Source organism: Miscanthus floridulus, chromosome 2, assembly GCF_019320115.1.
Source record: "Miscanthus floridulus cultivar M001 chromosome 2, ASM1932011v1, whole genome shotgun sequence".
Taxonomy (NCBI): Eukaryota; Viridiplantae; Streptophyta; class Magnoliopsida; order Poales; family Poaceae; genus Miscanthus; species Miscanthus floridulus.
In genome coordinates, this window is record NC_089581.1 from 155,535,756 (window position 1) to 155,556,119 (window position 20,364).

At 48.0% G+C, this 20,364-nt stretch overlaps 2 protein-coding genes across 3 annotated transcripts; one reads left to right on the forward strand and one right to left on the reverse strand.

Moving 5' to 3' along the window:
• Positions 1–2,107: 2,107 nt before the first annotated feature.
• Positions 2,108–3,078, forward strand: LOC136540217 (ethylene-responsive transcription factor ERF014-like). The gene has a single exon (XM_066532222.1). It carries the CDS (start codon positions 2,174–2,176, stop codon positions 2,909–2,911), a length of 738 nt encoding a protein of 245 aa, XP_066388319.1. The 5' UTR covers positions 2,108–2,173; the 3' UTR covers positions 2,912–3,078.
• A 1,287-nt stretch (positions 3,079–4,365) lies between these two features.
• Positions 4,366–16,073, reverse strand: LOC136534065 (vacuolar protein sorting-associated protein 9A-like). 2 transcript variants are annotated; one of them, XM_066526548.1, is made up of 5 exons: positions 15,792–16,073; positions 14,750–14,897; positions 7,155–7,325; positions 6,499–6,678; positions 4,366–5,617 (listed from the first exon to the last, which is right to left on the reverse strand). In XM_066526548.1, exons 1-5 carry the CDS (start codon positions 15,896–15,898, stop codon positions 4,781–4,783), a joined length of 1,443 nt encoding a protein of 480 aa, XP_066382645.1. In that variant the 5' UTR covers positions 15,899–16,073; the 3' UTR covers positions 4,366–4,780. The 2 variants fall into 2 exon arrangements, with proteins under 2 accessions (XP_066382645.1, XP_066382652.1); XM_066526555.1 differs by lacking the exon at positions 15,792–16,073 and having other exon boundaries at positions 14,755–14,882.
• Between the last annotated feature and the right edge of the window lie 4,291 nt (positions 16,074–20,364).

Consider the following 20,364-nt stretch of genomic DNA (forward strand, 5'->3'; position numbering starts at 1 on the left):
GATTGTTTGACATATGCATGGAGTATTAAATATAGACTAAAAAATAACTAATTACGTAGTTTGCGACTAATTTGCGAGACGAATCTTTTAAGCCTAATTAGTCCATGATTTGACAATGTGATGCTACAGTAGCACATGTGCTAATGACGGATTAATTAGGCTTAATAAATTCGTCTAGCAGATTACTAACGGATTCTATAATTTATTTTTTTATTAGTATCCGAACACCTCATACGACACCCCCATATAACACCCGATGTGACACCTCCAAACTTTACACCCTAGATTTAAACTAGGCCTAAACTGCTAAAGGGCAAAGTCGCACAACAGGTAAAGCAAGGGTTATATATTTGTACCGCGCGTTGAGCTTACAATTATGTTATAGCTAGAAAAAAAAAGAGGTGTACAAATCTCATTGTCTATCTGACAATGAATTATATTAATTCTAACTAATCTATCAAACCATACTCTGCACAAGCTAATAACTTTTTAAAAGAGAATTGTTCGAAATTTATGGATACACTTTAACACTTAGGACCAATAGCTAAACAAAGTTGTTTATATTTATATTCTTAATTGATAACTTTTTCATATTCTAACACACAATTAGTATTATCTATGTCCAGTTGTAATAAACTTTAGTTACAAAATAATCTATATATTTTTTAACTCATATTAACTTGAGATATAGATTTGATGTGGAAATAAATCTGATCATCGTTTTTTTGCATAAATGTATATGTGGTGCGAATGATGCCATGCGTCATGAATGTATACTTTGTGTTAGGTTTTCTATATTAAAAATGGCATAAGTGGATAACTTAGAAGCACATATAAAAGTAATTTAGGATTTTTCTTTCTATAAATGGTAGATATAGGTAATTTAGATGCGTTATATAAAGGGTTAGGTTATCTCATGGCAGGGAAGAATAATTTAGATGCAATTTTAGGAGGTTAATTTAGATTGTTTTTCATAATGTCATATATGATATTAATTCAGTTTATATTTTCCAATGGAGAAGATGAGTAATTTAGATGCAAATTTAGGGAGTTATTATTATTTTCTACAATGGCATTGGTGGGTAAAATAGATAGAAATTAAGGAGTGACTTTAGGTTATTTTTCATAATGACAAAGATAAATAAATTGTGTATAGATTTAAGGGGTTATTTTGAAGTATTTTCATAATGATGAAGGTGGGTGGGTAATTCTTTTAAAAAAAAAAATGAAAAAATCCCATCGTTATTGTCGACCACGATTAGAGTATATTGAATCGATGGATGGATGTTTCTGATGTTTGTAAAATTATCTATGATTTATCCTTTTTTTTTCCTATCGTGTCTAACGTGGATACTTCAAAAGTACTCTCCGATTAGTAACGTAATCATTGAACCCCTGCAAGTTTGTTGTTGTAAAGTTTAAAGCATAGATATGTAAGATTTACTCTCTTCAGTTAATAAATAAAACTTACCAGTCATTGTAATCCTATAAAACTTACCAGTCATTGTAATCCTATAAAACATTTCATTCTGACATTGCACGTTCTTTTTACCTCGGTTAAACTTTGAACAATGATATCTTCTGAAACAGGCCATATCATCGGTATTTTTTTTCTTAATAACAAGTCGATGTCATGATTTTACTACATTTTATTATAAATAAAGAATAATATAATGATGATCGGTGTTCAAAGTATTGTTTTCACTATCGTGATGATATGATGTCTAAAATAACGAACGTGTATTTTACACCGCATGTTTTTACTACTACCGTGTGTGTTCGACGAACTCAACCAAGAAGTTAGTACAGCACAGATTTGTCCCCGCTCGTATGTGAACGATCTAACTAGATTAGAAATAAAGCGGAGCATCGAAGAAGTACACACTTTGTTAAAAGGAGGGTGGCATGACACCTAAGCACGCGCGTCTTCCAAATCGGTAACCCCAACCCTTTCTCCACAGGACCACAGCTAAGCAGTGTGGGTGTGTGTGACCCTTTGCTTGCGCGCGCACACTGCGCAGGCGGCCTTTCGCACTCGAGCTCGACGCCACTATATATAGCAGTCGACTTGCTCACGCATGACGCATCAGCGTGTCAACCTCAGTCCCTTCCCCGCCCAAGGCACGAACAGAGAAAGATCTGAGCGACACCGCGGCGAACGGCAACATATATAATGGTGAAGAACCCAGGCAGCAATGGCGTCCTCACGGCGACCGCCTTTTCCGACAACAAGCTAGCCAGGCCGGAGAGCGGCGTAGTCGACGTCGGCAAGGCCGCGGCGGCGAGGCCGTACAAGGGGGTGCGGATGCGGAGCTGGGGGTCGTGGGTGTCGGAGATCAGGGCGCCCAACCAGAAGCGCCGGATCTGGCTCGGCTCCTACGCCACGCCCGAGGCCGCGGCGCGCGCCTACGACGCCGCGCTGCTCTGCCTCAAGGGCTCCGACGCCGTCCTCAACTTCCCCACCTCATCACCCTCCTCGTCCGCGTCCTCCTCCCACCGGCGTGCTGACAAGGACGACGACCCGGCTGCCGGCGGCGGCATGTCACCGAGGTCCATCCAGCGCGCCGCGGCCGCGGCTGCCGCGGCGATCGACGACGCCGGCATGACCGCCAGCGCCGACAACAGGTGCTCTTCCAGCGCCTGCGCAACGACGCCGACGTCTGCCTCGCTGTCGTCGACGCAGGGCAGCACCGATCACGTCCACCAGGAGCAGCACGCGACGACGACATCGTCCGCCGCGGCCAGCACCGGCTCGCCGCCCGAGGGAGAGGAGCTGTGGACGGACCTGGAGGCGTTCGCCTCGCCCAAGTTCATGGATCTGGTGGACACCGGCGCCGCCGCGCCGTTCTCGTCGACGTGGGAGGAGCCCGAGGACGACGGCGAGTTGATGAGGCTGTGGAGTTTCTGCTAGGCCTCTAAAGATCAATCGCTATGCAGTGTTCATACATGCATTGCTCCGTTTTTTTTTTCCTTCTCCCTGTCAGCATTGCAAGGAGTACCTAGCTAGGTGCATGCATGCCCAGCCAGCCAGCTTCCACCAAAGATTCTTTTGTTTTTTGATAAGACCAAAAAGATAGATTTAATTATTTGTACTCATCTGAATTCTGAACACAGTAAGTTCATGGATTGTTGAGCGAGCGAGAGCATTGGATACTTTCTGCTAGACTAGATTTGCCTCCATTTTGTTAAAGAATTACTCGTGATTGCTTAATCTAATCAGAAAGTGCTCGGAAGGACGCGCTTTGTGTCTCCGGCCGATCCTGAGGAGGCTTCGCGTCTAAGCAGTTCGCAGTTGCACGCTAGCTGTGCTGTACCTGTGCTGCTGATCTATCAATAGTTTTTGGTGTTGTAAAGGTGAATGCACACGCTGCTTTTGATCCAGCTCGAATCTAGCGCACCCGTCGTTCTCGTTTCCTTTCACATGTACTAGTTTATTTAAGAGGTCTGCGGTTAATCGGCAATATGAAAAGGAAGGGTGCGTTCATCGGCAAAACTGCAAAGTCACACATAGTACTTGTTTACCACATGATGTCGGCTATGCTGAAATTTGACTTATGCTGAAATGTTGTGAGATAAAAGCTCTGTTCCATGGCTGAAAAGTAGCTCGAGCTGCGTAAATTCGTGCTACCTTGGCTTCTGCGACCTCGGGCGACGACTCAGGGAGTCAGGCCCCAAAGGGCCGACCGGCCAAACAGAAGGTAACAAGGTACTCCATCATATAGAAGCTTAGCACACTCCATGTTACCACTATATATATATATATATATATATATATATATATATATATATATATATATATATATATATATATATATATATATATATATATGTGTGTGTGTGTGTGGTGTAATAATGTACAGTGGCAATAAAATTGTTGAGCAAGTCCTTGTTTAAGATAAATAAACAAACATCGGATTGTTCATGTCGGCAAGTGTTCAAACAAACTAGGAAGCACACGCGTCGGTTCTGGAGCCTTTGAATCGAACGGTGACTACGCAGCGATTTGGGGGGTACAGAGAGAAGTACGTACGCATGTTCTGTACAGCTCAACAGAAGAGGAAATGTATTGTTATTATACGGCACTTACCTCTCGTAGATCTCGAATTCTCAGTCCTGATGGTAGATCCCCTATGATTGAGCCGACGAATGTGTGTGATCGGAATCTACCAGACAGGTAGCGGTTTAATGTAACCAACATCGAATCCGTAAAGTTACACCGGAACACGCGAACACCACACTGGTGAGTGAGGCTAACTCAACTAGTTGGATAAGAGGTGTAGACATGCATCTAATCATTTATATTCTACTGTTTTTGTTCTCGAAAGCGTCTCATTCTTGCTTCTCGGGAGTCAATGAGTCTCAAAATTTAACGAAATATATACCAAAAAATGCAACAGTTTTCAGAATTTTCATACTCTTTGCCCTGAATATAAAATTTTGATATGACCTAAGCTTCACATACCGAAACTCTAGTTACAGAAGCATAAGAACACGAAAAGGTGTGTTCACCACAAAATGAAATTACAACAGAGCCAAGAGCCCAAGAACTACAATGCAATGAGCATTTGGATCTAAGAACAGCTTCAGCAGAATGCATTAATCTTCCACTATGTTGACGTTCAAGCCTCCAGCATACACATTTGCGGCTCGAGGAGCTGCTGCATATGGCTTAGGGGAAATGTGCACTCTGTTTTGTGATCATTGTTGTCTTTAGGCATAAGACCAAACTTCAGAGTACTTCCGCCATGTATCGCCACTTCATCTTGGCTTGACCAGCAGGTCATGCATTCTCAGGCTGATGCAATGCCTTCAGATCATCACTGGAATCAACAGCAGTTTTCTGGGTCATTTGTTCAGATGCTTCTGTGTCAACCGCTTCTGAATGATGGTTTTCGCTTATAACATCAACTTTTTTACTATTTCTTTCACTGTTCTCATTGTCATTTACCACGCTATTCAAATTTTCTGGCTCCTCAGATACTACAAGATCAGATGTCTGCCCGCTCTGAGCAAGAGTGGTTTCAGGGCTGACACCCATACCTTGTGCAAGTGCTACATACCGAAGTACTAGTTGCTTGTACGAATTCAAAAGGCTTTCTACATCAGCAATAGTCAGATCACCAGCACGGGCAAACAAGAACGGGTACTCCTGGAATTTTTTGTTCAAGTCATCTTCATTACGGAGTTCCCCTGCTCCTTTCTTCTCTAAATCAGAAACAGATTGCACCTGCTCAACATGTTTACCACTCACAGTCACATCACTGTCCCTTCTCATATCCTGTCCTGAACCTTGGGCGTGATCTTTCAAAGATAAGCTGGCATCAGAATTCCTGTTATCTTTAAGATTTTGTGATTTCCGATCTTGGACATCAGGATTGGCTTGACTATCCTGGTTTTCTGAGTAAGCTGATAATCCCAACAAGCGTTCCCTTGCCGAATCCATCTTCCTTTGAAAATCTAGTTCATTCATGGATAATGATTCCCCATCAATGTTCCATATGAAAGACTCAGCAGACAATATGTTTGTAAAAAAGTATTGAGCCTCTGACACCAATCGTGTTTGCCGTCTATATCTTTGTATGTACAACAGATTTGAGTGGAGCTGCGGAGGATTAGCCTGCACGAAGAACATGTGCTTGATTATTACAACAATCCTGACTGTTATGTGAACTGCAAAAAAAATGATTACCAGAACAATATTGAGGCAAACGACAAAAGGATCCTGACATTATTGTCTAGATTTGAAATAAAAACTATTAAAGCTACTCAGGCCGCGAGGGCAAAATTTTCAATTACTGTTAGAGGATAACCGCAATACATTTTCTAGTGCTCAGTGAGACTATTGCAGAAGGGCAAAATGCAATAACTTATTTAAGACCACCTACTGGTTATGTGTGATTGACTGAACAATATTGACACCTATAGAAGATGCTCCAACTCGAAGTCCTTATTGATCAGTTCAGCACGATGTTTCTCATTATTATGTTCCTACAATGTTAGTCCAGCGGTTCTATTCTTGAATTTTTTCAAGGTCCTGAGAAATACACAGTTAGTCTGCTATTGGAAGTATAATCATTCTTGTAAGCAAAACTCAAGCAGATCCTGACTAAAAGTTATTACTCTGAAACAACTGAACCATAACACTAGCTCACTATTGAGTCCATATGTGCAAAGGATGTATCCAAGTAGATAGCTACAGCCATAGTGCTCGAGGCAAAAGGAAATGAGGAACAAAGCAAGGATGCACCGTGCACGGACAGTCCAACACACTTAAGGACACCTCACAAGTCACAAGAGACATGTCCAATGCATCAGATTTCATCAGACACTTCGCTGATATTTTTCCAACATATATAAAAGCTAAGTCAATTCTACCAAACTGACACCAGCACATTGAAACTTTGTCCTTGCGTGTCAATAGGGTTGACCTTCAATGGGGAACTTAATATAAAAAGTACTACTGACAGCAGATACTTCTTTTGCAAAGGCTAGCCATACCTTTATGGTGACATAGATAAGGACTGGAAGAAATTCGTCAGCTCCAGGGGGGTTTTCATTGGACACAATTGAAGCATTTAGAAGTAAGTTATTTATAACTTTACAGCAGTTCAGAATGCAGGCAAGCTTATCCCTTGGAGCTTTATACATGTTTATTTTCTGCAGCTCCTTCTGTGCGAGCTATACCAAAAACAAGAACAAGTATCAATTAGTCACACCTATATGAAGAATGAACAGCTGTTATGAGGTCTATCTAAATACATGGCTTGGACCTAAATAAATGGCTCGCCAGTGGTCTAATTTGAAGATCAGCAGATCCACTGACAATGAATCATAGAAGTTCACATTTCCTTCAAAACTAAATGTGTCCTTAACTACTACTTGAGTGGATAGCTGAGTGGCTGGCAGTGCTAAGAAATTGAACAGCAAAAGTTCACAATGGAAGTGTAATACGTGAATGGAATGACATACAAATTAACAAATAGTAGTGTGTAGAGTATAGACATAAAGGTCCAGCAGGCAACCCAACCCAAGACACAAGTACAACGCTATCCTAGTTCAGTTTCTGCCAGAAACTTTATCATGTGTGCAGCTTGCCAGGGATATACATCCAGCGAATAAAATGCCCCAAAAACAAGGGAAGTTAATTTTCATACCAGCCAGGATGTTTCATTCTGGTACTCTGGTTTTATATCCAAGTTTTCAGGCCTTATAAATTGCTGTAGCAAAGACATTTTCTCAAAAAGTTCTTCATCACTCTTCACATCTTCTGGGACTGAAGCAAATACCCGATTAAACAGTTTTGTCATAACATATTTCTCAAGTCCCTACAAGAGAAGTCAAACGTTGTCAAATTCCAGCACATAGAACTATTATCTGGTATACAGCATAATAAAATGATAAAATCTTAGTCAGTATACACTATACAGCATAATAAAATGGTAAACTATTAGTCAGTATACAGCATAATAAAATGATAAACTATTAGTAAGTAAATTCTAGAATGACTAATACCCTTCTTTTTTTTGCAAGATGCTTTAAACATTACAGCATTTAGTTTCAGTTGCTTGTATGAATAGAACAACGGTATTACTATTAGTAGAATCGATTAGTACTTGGCAGTATTATTTACCACTGCTAGTCTTAATCGAAGAAAGGGGCCGCATGACTATTGTAAATTAGTGAAGTTTTGACATCAAATTCCATTTTATTGGACAGGGAATTATAAGTTAGCAATGATCATAAAGAGTAATCACATTTAAATAAATAGAAGAGAAACTACTCAATAATATGTCCACCAAGATGAAGTGAAATTAAGATGAAGAGGCAAGAAAACTAATTAAGAGCACTAACAATATGCAATGAAACCAAATCCAATATCGACATGTTTGATGCTGGGAACATTTAAAGTCATCTTGTACCCAACAAGACAGAATACGTCTTTGTATTAGGTATTGTGATATCCGAAGAAAAGAATAAGTCCCAATTGAGTGTGGGTATCTAGCAAATAATTCTCACAAATATACGTTTACAAATATTTCAACAGATACTTGTAGTGGATTAGCAACAAGATTTCATTCAAAGAAGACATTTCTATAGTTGAATGGTATTTGGTAACAGTGCTGTTTCAACTAAGGATGACCAAAAGAAGATGGCAGGATATCCTATATGCTACTTTTGTAATAAATCTGAAACTACTTTGCTTCTGTTCTGAGTTGCTACAGCAGTTCGGAACACGGTAACCCTGTGTTTTAATGCTGTTTACGATACAATCTATTTTTAACATTACTTTGTCTGGGTAAGCCAATGTTTACCAGCATGTGTGGTTCTAAATTCCTACGGCCTTGTTTGGATGTAGTCGGATTCGCATCAGCCCACATGTGTTGGGGTGGATTGAAGAGGAACTTAAACTAAATTCCACCTCAATCCACCCTAACACATGTGGATTGAGGTGAATCCGACAACATCCAAACAAGGCCTAAGAGATGAAGGAAGACGTCAGCACTGTTGTGGAAAACAACCACTCCTCAACAACATCCTGGAAACCTATGAAAGATGCAACTGTAGAAAAACAGCCTGCAGACTCAGCTGCTGACAGATGAAAGAGACAAGTAAAGAACACCGACTATTGATGGGTTTCAAATGATGGATAAGTCATGTGTGGCTGGTCTTTGTGGGGCTGTTGTTGCTCACATGGTCCTTGTGGCTGTTTTTCTGTTTTTAGGACAACATCTTAGACTAGAGGACAGCATCTTAGAGGACAGCATCTTAGACTAGAGGACAGCATCTTAGCTAGGACAGCATATTAGCATCTTAGACTAGCATCTTGGCATATGCTTGGCTGGCTAGCAGCCTATAAATATGTAACCCCAACCCCTCAGGTTGGTATGGCATTTGTGTGAGCTTGTGTGAGAAATAGACAAGAAAATTGCCCCAACTCCTAGTGTCATCCTCTCTCGATGAGAGTAAGAATTCTCCTACTACCAAGAGTGAGAATTCAGCGACTAACAAGTGGTATCGGAGCCGTAGTATCCTGTAGCCTGAGCATCTCCTGCTCATCCCCTTTCCCAGCTTCGCAACAGCCCCAGCTGAGAGTAGCAGCAGCTCCAGCCGCTCCTGTTCACTCCTCTCCCAGCTCGTCTGAAGCAGCCCTCTCCCCACGCAGCAGCCCCCCGGTAGCGCGTCATGTCCGCAGGGCAGTCTCAGCGCTCGGTCGCCTCGAGCACGCGGCGTCGGCAGGAGGCCGAACTTGCCGCAGCAGAGGAACGCGAGCGAGCGGCGGCAGAGACCGCTGCGGCGGCGGCAAGGGCGTCGAGGTTGGCAGCGGCGGAGCTGGCAGCAGCCAGAGCGGAGGCGGAAGCGGCGGCGGCGGCGAATGCAGCGCGTGCGGCGGCGGCGGAGGTCGAGGCTCTGCGCGGCAGCATCGGCAGCTCCATTTCCGCTGACGACACCGCCGACGCAGACCTCGAGCTGCTAGAGAGGGAGGCAGCGCGAGCGCGGGCGGCGCAGTGGGCAGCCGCGCACATCCACGAGCGTGGCGGCAGCCCAGACAGGCGCGGACGCGCTGGCGGCGCTCCTGGGGCAGCCGCGCACGCCCACGAGCGCGGCGGCAGCCCAGACAGGCGCGCTCCTGGAGGAGGCGCGCACGGCGGCGGCGCTCCTGGAGGAGGCGCGCACGGCAACGGTGGCGGACGGGTCGATGGAGAGCGCGGCCTTCACAGGCAGCGTGGCTCTCTCTCCCCGGATCGGTACCGACGGGTCGATGGAGAGCGCGGCCTTCACAGGCAGCATGGCTCTCTCTCCCCGGATCGGTACCGTGGTTACCACGGGCTCCAGGCTGTTGTCAGGGACGTCGGTCCCGGCGGTGGGTGGCCTACCCTCACCAAGACCAACTACGTCGAGTGGGCTGCGGTGATGAGGGTAAAGCTCCAGGTGCGGCACATGTGGGAGGCAGTCCGGTATGGCGACGTCGACTACGACCTAGATCGACGGGCGCTGGATGCTCTCATCGCTGCAGTCCCGCCCGAGATGCAGTTCTCGCTTACCAGCAAGCGGACTGCCAAGGAGGCTTGGGACGCCATCGCTGCGGCACGCATCGGCAGCGACCGCGCCCGCAAGTCCACGCTGCAGGCACTTCGCAAGGAGTGGAAGAACCTGGCCTTCAAGCCAGGTGAGGACGTTGATGACTTTGCTCTCCGTCTCAACACTCTGTTGCAGAAGATGGTGCAGTTCGGCGACGACACCTACGGCGAGGAGAGAGCTGTCGAAAAGCTCTTCCGCTGCGTCCCCGAGAAGTACAAGCAGATGGCTCACTCGATCGAGTCGCTGCTGGATCTCTCCACGATGTCGATCGAGGAGGCGATAGGTCGCCTCAAGGTCGTCGACAGTGATGAGCCACAGTCCCTCTCGGGGCCCATCACCACTGGCGGGAAGCTCCTTCTCACTCGGGAGCAGTGGCTTGCCAGCCAGGGTGACCGGAGGAAGGGGGAGCCTTCTTCCGCGACAGGCGGCCGCAAGCATGGCAAGCCGCGCAAGGCGCGTAGAGACGCCCAGGCCGGGGCGCGAGGACGTGCCGAGGGTGATGCCCGCGGAGGCGCCCAGGGCGGCGCCGCCGGCAGGCACAAGCCGGCACGAGACGACACCTGCCGCAACTGCGGCCAGCTTGGCCATTGGGCCAAGGACTGTCGACAGCCACGACGCGGCCAGGCCCACGTCGCACAGGCGGAGGAGGAGCCGGCTCTGTTCATGGCACATGCCAGCATCGAGCTACCTCCAGCGGCACCGGCCGCAGCGGCTCTCCTCCACCTCGACGAGCCAAAAGCACACGCCCTCCTCGGCGACGGCTCCGGCAACGACAAGACTGACGGGTGGTGCCTCGACACCGGCGCCACCCATCACATGACCGGTCGACGAGAGTTCTTCACCGAGCTTGACTCTAGCGTTCGAGGCTCCGTCAAGTTTGGGGATGCCTCCGGCGTGGAGATCAAGGGCGTCGGCTCCGTCATCTTCACCACCGTGTCTGGTGAGCACAGGCTGCTCACCGGAGTCTACTACATCCCCGCGTTGAGGAACTCCATCATCAGCTTGGGACAGCTGGATGAGAACGGTTCGCGCGTGGTGGTTGAGGACGGAGTCATGAGGATTTGGGATCGTCGTCGTCGCCTTCTTGCCAAGGTATCCAGAAGCGTAAATCGACTCTACGTTCTTAACGTGCAGGTGGCACAACCCCTCTGTCTCGCTGCTCGTCGGGACGACGAGGCGTGGCAGTGGCACGAGCGTTTCGGGCACCTTCACTTTGAGGCCCTGAAGCGGCTCAGTGCCACGGAGATGGTGCGAGGCCTGCCGTGCCTCGACCATGTGGAGCAGCTCTGCGACGTCTGCGTGTTGACGAAGCAGAGGCGACTCCCCTTTCCCCAGCGGGCGAGCTTTCGAGCCAAGGAGAGGCTCGAGCTTGTGCACGGGGACTTGTGTGGCCCGGTGACACCGGCCACACCGGGAGGACGACGCTACTTCCTGCTGCTCGTCGACGACCTCTCCCGCTACATGTGGGTGATGGTCCTCGGCAGCAAGAGAGAGGCTGCGGACGCCATCAGGCGCGCGCAGGCTGCTGCGGAGGCGGAGTGCGGACGCAAGCTGCGCGTGCTGCGCACCGACAACGGCGGCGAATTCACGGCGGCTGAATTCGCGTCGTACTGCGCTGACGAGGGCATTCAGCGCCACTACTCCGCGCCGTACAGCCCGCAGCAGAACGGCGTCGTCGAGCGGCGCAACCAGACGGTTGTGGGGATGGCTCGGGCCCTCCTCAAGCAGAGGGGGATGCCGGCTGTCTTCTGGGGAGAGGCGGTGGTGACGGCCGTCTACATCCTCAACCGCTCGCCTACCAAGGCGCTCGACGGCAGGACGCCGTACGAGGCTTGGCATGGGCGCAAGCCGGCGGTCTCCCACTTACGGGTCTTCGGCTGCCTCGCGTTCGCCAAGGAGCTTGGCCACATCAGCAAGCTCGACGACAGGAGCACTCCGGGAGTGTTCATCGGCTACGCGGAGGGCTCGAAGGCCTACCGCATCCTCGACCCGAAGACACAGCGTGTGCACACGGCGCGCGACGTTGTGTTCGACGAAGGGCGAGGATGGGCGTGGGACAAGGCGGTGGACGATGGCTCGGCTCCGACGTACGACGACTTCACTATCGAGTACGTCCACTTCGAGGGAGCTGGGGGAGTAGGCAGTTCTTCTTCGGCGAGCGCGTCTACCCCAGTCTCCGAGCCTCCACCAACCCCGGCACCTGCTACTCCGACAGCACCACGCTCTCCAACCAGGACCTCGGCTGCGATGAGCTCTTCGCCGGCTCCACCACAGCCGGCAACGCCACGCACTCCAGCCACGACAGGCACCACTCCGAGCACGTCTACTCCACCACCAGCTCGTGTCGAGCACGGCCCGATTGAGCTCGCTACTCCGCTCTCTCACGACGAGGAGCGCGTCGACGCGTACCACGACGGTGAGCCGTTGCGGTACCGTACGGTGGAGAACCTTCTCGGTGACCAGCCGGTGCCGGGACTGGTGCCTCACGACCTGGAGGCGCAGTTGCACCTTGCGTGTGACGACGGCGAGCCTCGGTCGTTTGCAGAGGCCGAGAGACACGCGGCATGGCGCGCCGCGATGCAGTTGGAGATGGATGCGATTGAGAAGAACCGCACCTGGGAGCTTGCTGACCTTCCTCGTGGTCACCGCGCGATCACCCTTAAGTGGGTGTACAAGTTGAAGAGGGATGAAGCCGGCGCCATCGTCAAGCACAAGGCTCGCTTGGTGGCACGAGGTTTCGTGCAGCAGGAGGGGGTCGACTTCGACAACGCTTTTGCTCCCGTGGCACGGATGGAGTCCGTGCGACTCCTCCTTGCGCTAGCTGCCCAGGAGGGCTGGCGTGTTCACCACATGGACGTCAAGTCGGCGTTCCTTAACGGCGACTTGAAGGAGGAGGTCTACGTGCACCAGCCGCCGGGATTTGCGATCCCCGGCAAGGAGGGCAAGGTGCTCCGCCTGCGCAAGGCCCTCTATGGCTTGCGGCAGGCACCGAGGGCGTGGAATGCCAAGTTGGATTCCACGCTAAAGGGGATGGGCTTCGAGCAAAGCCCGCACGAGGCGGCCATCTACCGACGGGGCAATGGAGGAAATGCCCTGCTGGTGGGTGTCTACGTCGACGACTTGGTGATCACCGGCACCAAGGATGCGGAGGTGGCGGCATTCAAGGAAGAGATGAAGGCCACCTTCCAGATGAGTGACCTGGGGCCTCTCTCCTTCTACCTGGGAATCGAGGTGCACCAGGATGACTCCGGGATCACGCTTCGACAGACCGCCTACGCCAAGCGCGTCGTTGAGCTAGCTGGGCTCACCGACTGCAACCCAGCTCTCACTCTGATGGAGGAGAGGCTGAAGCTGAGCCGCGACAGCACGACGGAGGAGGTGGACGCTACACAGTACCGGCGCCTTGTGGGGAGCCTTCGCTACCTCGCCCACACACGGCCGGACTTGGCATTCTCCGTCGGCTACGTTAGTCGGTTCATGCAGCGACCGACGACGGAGCACCAGCAGGCTGTGAAGAGGATCATCCGCTACGTTGCGGGGACTCTCGACCACGGCCTCTACTACCCGAGGTGTCCTGGGGCGGCACACTTCGTCGGGTACAGCGACAGCGACCACGCCGGCAACATCGACACCAGCAAGAGCACGAGCGGGATCCTCTTCTTCCTCGGCAAGTGCCTCGTTAGCTGGCAGTCGGTCAAGCAGCAGGTGGTGGCCCTGTCCAGCTGCGAGGCTGAGTACATAGCGGCCTCCACCGCTTCGACTCAGGCGCTCTGGCTCGCTCGACTGCTTGGTGATCTCCTCGGCAGAGACACTAGAGCGGTGGAGCTCAGGGTGGACAGCAAGTCCGCTCTGGCCCTGGCAAAGAACCCCGTGTTCCATGAACGCAGCAAGCACATCCGGGTGAGGTACCACTTCATCCGAGGCTGTTTGGAGGAAGGGAGCATCAAGGCGAACTACATCAACAACAAGGACCAGCTTGCGGACCTGCTCACCAAGCCCTTTGGGAGGATCAAGTTCCTTGAGCTCTGCTCCAGGACCGGGATGGTTCAACTCTCCCACAAGACGACGCACAAGACTTAGGGGGAGAATGATGGATAAGTCATGTGTGGCTGGTCTTTGTGGGGCTGTTGTTGCTCACATGGTCCTTGTGGCTGTTTTTCTGTTTTTAGGACAGCATCTTAGAGGACAGCATCTTAGACTAGAGGACAACATCTTAGCTAGGACAGCATATTAGCATCTTAGACTAGCATCTTAGACTAGCATCTTGGCATATGCTTGGCTGGCTAGCAGCCTATAAATATGTAACCCCAACCCCTCAGGTTGGTATGGCATTTGTGTGAGCTTGTGTGAGAAATAGACAAGAAAATTGCCCCAACTCCTAGTGTCATCCTCTCTCGATGAGAGTAAGAATTCTCCTACTACCAAGAGCGAGAATTCAGCGACTAACATCAAAAGGCTGAAATAATGTCACTGGAAACTAAAAAGATGTTTAGTTCTAGCCCTGCAGTGTGAGCGTTATTCGTCTGGTATTTGAATCTCAGTCTGCTTGGTGTGGTTGCTCAGTGCTGAACATGAGTTAGCTCATCTTTATTTCTGAGTCAGGCATCCATACGAACAAAATTATTGAGCCACATTAATAGCAGTGCAGAGTGCAGAATAAAGAAATTACCTCACCAGCACTCTCTAGTTCTTCCTCTGAACTGCCAGCCCAAGGAGTGTGGGCTCTGAATGCCCCTTCCATGTTTTCCAGGAACTCCTGGACAGCAGCACTATCTTTCTCTGGATCAGGAGCTCTGTTTGAGAATGTCACAATAAAGCTGTATGCATGAAACATAACTAAGTCAATTTCAAACATTTTGAAAAATGACCTAAATAAATGTCAAATATTAATAGCTACTAAGTCTAGTAAGAAAATGAGGCATCTCCACTGCATACAGCTGCATTTGGAAAATTCGATTAGTTCAAGAAACATATACTTACAACTCTGGGCTTCTCGCCCCATTAGTAACATAAGATCAATTAGTAACATATACTCAGCTATTGTGACTATGCCACAGCTCAAGTCAACCTAGGTTTGGTACCAGGCACTATTGGGAAATCCAAGCCATACTCTGACCCTAAACAGGAAACAGATAGTTATCATGAAATAAAAAATTAAACTCACTGCGTTAAGCCCGGAGGAAGTACTCCATTATTTTCTACCAATTCTGGCATCATCTACATATGCTAAAGCATACACACAATCAATCAAGTTTGCGGTATGGTACATATGATAAACCTCAATGCAAAACTATCTCGCATTGTGCAATGTCTCTATCATAGTGCAGCTTGAAAGGCATCCGTCATAGTAACCTAAGCCTGAAATCCAGAAGTGGCGCAAAAAGGAATGACCTGTGGATCCAGCTCGAACCCATAGACGATAGGTTCCAACCAAATAGCAAACCTAGGTTAAGCTCTGCAAAAACAAACCTACTGAACCTACAAGCTCGCAAACACCGGTGGCTTACATTTCGAAGGGCACGGCAATGAAATCCCATTCGTGCCTCTAATTCCTACTTCCCTCCTCCCGCTACTTCGGCTACACAGGCCACTAGAGCTCAACCAATCGCAATATGCTTCGCATCGGATCTCGTCACCCACGAACTGAATCTCACATGAACCAAATTTCACCATGGGATTGAGGGGGAGTGGGCGCGGGGGCTAGAGCTGACCTTTTAATGGACTTGACGAACTCGGCGGCGGAGGGCTGGCGCATGCGCTCGAGGAAGTCGTGCCAGGCCAGCGGCGCCGTCGAAGAGGCGTCGGCGTTCCCCTCCATCGTCGCCGGATCGGAGTGCCCGGCAGTTGAGATCAGCGGATGAGCGGATTGGCTGGGTTCTGTGGAGGTTGGAGAGGGAAAGTCAAGGTCGCCCCAGATGGACCGACCACGCGGCGATTTCCTGTACTGTCGGAGTCGGAATCGCCGAGGGTGTGGATGTATGGTCGGTCCTACGGGTCACGGCGCAACCGGACTCTCTATTTTGCTCTTCCGCATTGTTATCGTGTGTTTGTGTGTGTTTTTCTTCTCATTTCGACGAAGTCACTGAAAATAACAAATTGAGATGGATGTTTTGTTTGACGTCATAATTAGGAATGCAGGTTTTGCTTTATCTGAACCATTTGGTCGGGCGGCGTAAAACTCATTAAGGCTAGGTTTAGATGCGGATATATTATCTCAATTCAGGTGTGTTGAGTGGATTGAAGTGAAATTAAAATAAGTTATACACATGCATCTAAACAAGACCTAAGAGTATCTCCAAGAGACTCTCTATTTTCTTCATAAATGTTAGGAATAAAGATTTTGGTGAAAAATTACTCTCCAACAGCTTGTCTAAATGGCTCTCTAAATAGACATATTCTATTTAGGGTTTTTCGCTAGCAAAAAATAAAAAACGAGAATGACTCTCTAGAGTGCCCACGACCACGAGATATAGAAAAACTGTTGGAGAGTGAAAAGATATAGAAAATGATTTTTATGCAAATGACTCTTTAAATGATGATTTAGAGAACGGGATTTTGAAATACTCTCGGACATGCTCTAAGTGTTGTTATTTGTTGGTTTTTGTTACAGATACTGTTATCGTACTACGTCGAAATGCCCAGACGGCAAGCAAATCATCAGTTTTCTGTTCCACATATATTAAGACAAGGTAATAATTCTCTATGTCTTCTCTGCTACTAAAAAGAGCGAAACGGACCCGTCTACCACCCATGCTGAAGCCGCTGCGATAGAAGTCTTCTGGTGATTTTGCAGTCCGCCGACATGTGGGCCCCCGCTCTCTCTTCCGCACGAGTCCTCTCCATGCTCCCAAGCCCCTACCCCGCCGCCTGCCGCTGGCCGGCCCACCCCCGCCGGTTCTGTCGGCTCGTCCCCTGTCCTGATTGGTTTCCCCTCCCTGCCTCTCCCCTGATTGGCGCACCCCTCTCCTCCCCAAGATCACTGTTGCCCGTCCTCCGCGTCCCACCCCCAAGCTCGCCTCGCCCATTGCTGATCCCATTCGCCATGGTAGTGGTGATCGTCGTTGCCCGTCCTCCACGTACCTCCCCACGTTCGTCCGTCGCTCCGCATCCCTCCCCCAGATCGCACGTCCGCCCCAGGCAGCGGATGGAGGAGCAGGCCTCCGGCCGGAACGGCCTAGATCCCCTTCGCCATGGTAGTGGTGAGATCCATGGTGCGACGGCCATCCCATCGGCGGGATCCATGGCCTCCAGGCCGTCTCTTTAGGAACGAGGCCAAGTTCCAGCCGCCGGTGATTGAGGGCGGTGGCAGCAACAACTTTTACGACGACAATGTTAGTTCTGTGGTGCCATGGCCTCAAATCCATGGGTTTCCAGCGGTGAGGTCCCACTCCATCTCCTCAAGGTCCAAGGGCTGGAGCTACATTGGTTCTAATTTTTCTCCTTTGGAGATCAATGGTGTTCCAGGGCACCGACGGCTTCTGGGTACACAACAACGTGGGAAGGCTAGTGTTCCGAGTCAACAACTGCTTGCACGCTGGTGAGTTGCTGCTCATGGACGGGCAGGGCATGCCTCTCCTGTTCATCAGGTCATAGCCCACAGGTGAGTGGTGGTTACTGCTTGGCTTGCTTACCTCTTCTGCATCATCTAGCGTCACAACAAACTGCATGTATCTGTTCATTCTGCTCTCTCATTGCTAGCCACAGATCGAAGGAGAGAGAGAGAGTAGAAATGTATTCCCTAAAGCGTAAAAGCCGGTTTATAACTTTCTAATGATTTGATTAAGGATCAAAATAAATTGTGGAATCATTTGTATTTATATTCGTGTCGTTTGTGGAGGTGGCTAATGAAACTGTGCAGCTTAGATGACTGCACAATCATTGTCCAAATCTTTGGAAACAAAACTGTTTGCTCTGGTTAGTGTGGTTAATGCAGCGATGATGCCTTGCTATAGCTTCTTGGTCTGTGATTTGTGAATTGTTGATACATAGAGTGCTAAATATATTCCCATGGATATATTTTGTGCATAAAAAAATATATTTCAGTCGTATCATATATATCATCAACTAACTATAGATTATCTATCATCTACACAGATCACGATACAAGTCCATTGTTCCTAGACAATCAGCTCATGGATCTTAAGCAAGCTTGTGAGGTTTGTTTCTCATTCTAACAAGGCAATTTGTTAATTACTTTTAGTATATTTTTTGCCCTCCTGCATCAAGTGGTTATGGCTTTTCAAGTAATGAAACAATTGGTGGGAGTGGTGGCTTTCCTCAAGGAAGGCGGTGCCCAAGGAACTCAGAAAGGGCTTTGATTCCATGGTATTGTTAAGGATGCTTTGGAAGGAATGCAACGAGAGAACGTTCAGCAACAAAACCAGGACAGTGGTGCGGCTGCTTCAGGATATGATCGACAAAGGAACTCTTTGGGATATGGCAGGCTTCAGACAGCTCTGGTGGCTCTTACATCGGTCGCAGTTTAGTGTCCCTGTCTTGTAATGGTTTGTATTCATTTGGCCCTATCCGTTTGGTAATCCTTGGATTACCAGAGTTTGTATTTGTTTAAACTCTGCTTTCTCTTAATGAAATACGTAACTCGTGGTACGATCGAGAGAGAAAAAAGGCTCTATTGTTGGATTACAACCTTGTTCTAAACATTGGAGCTACAATTGTTTTTTCATATATAGTGATGTTATGGTGCAATAGCATTGGGGTGGCAAATTGTACTTATGCACATACTTGTGTCAAGTAAAAGTTGACCATTTTCAGCCGTCGCTTGCAACTTTTAAGTGTCTGTCATTTATGTGATGTTAGGTTCAGTCGGTTAGCCCTGACCTCTATTTAAACAACAATACTAGGTTGTTCACATACTGGACTGTAAGTCTCACAAATTCAGTTTCTCTTGCTCATGTTATTAATGTTTCAGTACTTGATTAGCAGATATTCTAGCGCAATGATGCATCATCTCATTCATTGCTGCATTACTTTGCTATTGTCTATTATGCAGAGTGATTCATACCAGGCTACAAGATGCTGCAAAGGGTGCCAATGGTATCCCTACTCTCCTTACTATTCTTGTTCTACTGCTTGCCAGACTCATCCATTCAGTTCCTCTGGTACTGAAGCTCTGTGTGTGATTCAGCTCCAGAGTATAGCAGCATGTTGGTTCCTTCATGGTAATTCATGTTTTAGAGATATTAAAAGAACGCATGGACATTTATTGTTTTTTAGTAACAATTTAATACGCTCATATTTACACTATCGTGGTACATTTTTTCCGTTACAACGCATAGGTATTTACCTAGTAATACTAAAATGTGAAGATGGGAGCACATGCCCCCTTGCATGCACATGCCAACGCTGCTTCGCCGTGCCGCCTTAGCACGCCACAGCCACAACGGTGTTGTTTATGGTTGGTGACTGGTAAAGGCGTGGATCTGAGAGAAAGGATGAAGCTTCAAGCTTGTATTTATGGATCGAGTGTGAATTCACTGAGTTGATATTGTTACTTATTACGGAGTAGTCGATTAATCATAAGTCAGTATTTTTTTACGAATGCTAAGGTTAGCCGGTCAGATTACTAGCGTCCAGATCGGTAATCAAATGTTGTATGCCATTTGGTCGAGAAATTCAACGGCCGCACGTCTCGTCGTGATGCATGCATGGCAGGTGATAGAGCTCATGCATGCATATGTTGTACGTGAATTGATAGTTGACCGTACGTGAATCTCCTACGACTAAAAAGAACAAAGTGTGGATATTTTTTTGTGTGACATTTGTTTTGGTTCGTCCGTCTGCTCACGCCTGCGATCCCACGTCATCTCCCGCATACCGCTTGATTGAATATTGATTGCCATGTGATGGAGGAATCACGGCAAAATAGAAAGTAGAAAATTATTGTGCTATCCATATACACATTGCATGTTTGCATACACCAGCATACATGTCAACGAGCAAAAGGAAAGAGAATTAACACAGAAGGAAAGAGAATTAAGACAAAAGGAACTACTTTGCATTTCTGAGAACCTTGCCAAATTTATCTATATTTAATTACTTCCCCTCTTTGCATTTGCAAAAGGGATAACTTTTTCCTCCTTTCATGTGGTTTCACGCCCACGTGTTCCATCGCCCTCGCTTGTCGTTTCTTGCTGAAATTGTCCTTGGGTCTGTTCATTTTGAATCATTTCCCCATATCCCCATTCCCCAATCCATGGTCCATCGCGACAGTAGACACCAGACACCATTTCTTGCGTGAACCATAGTTGATGTCATCTGTCTTCC

Bases quoted from the DNA above. Each gene is read 5' to 3' on its own strand.
- LOC136540217 (XM_066532222.1), top strand. From the start codon at position 2,174: ATGGTGAAGAACCCAGGCAGCAATGGCGTCCTCACGGCGACCGCCTTT.
- LOC136534065 (XM_066526548.1), bottom strand. From the start codon at position 15,898: ATGGAGGGGAACGCCGACGCCTCTTCGACGGCGCCGCTGGCCTGGCAC. The intron at 7,326-14,749 runs GTAATTTCTTTA...CTTCTCTTGTAG, and splicing joins AACTAGAGAGTGCTGGTGAG to GGACTTGAGAAATATGTTAT. The intron at 5,618-6,498 runs GTATGGCTAGCC...TTCTTCGTGCAG, and splicing joins TTATCTATGTCACCATAAAG to GCTAATCCTCCGCAGCTCCA.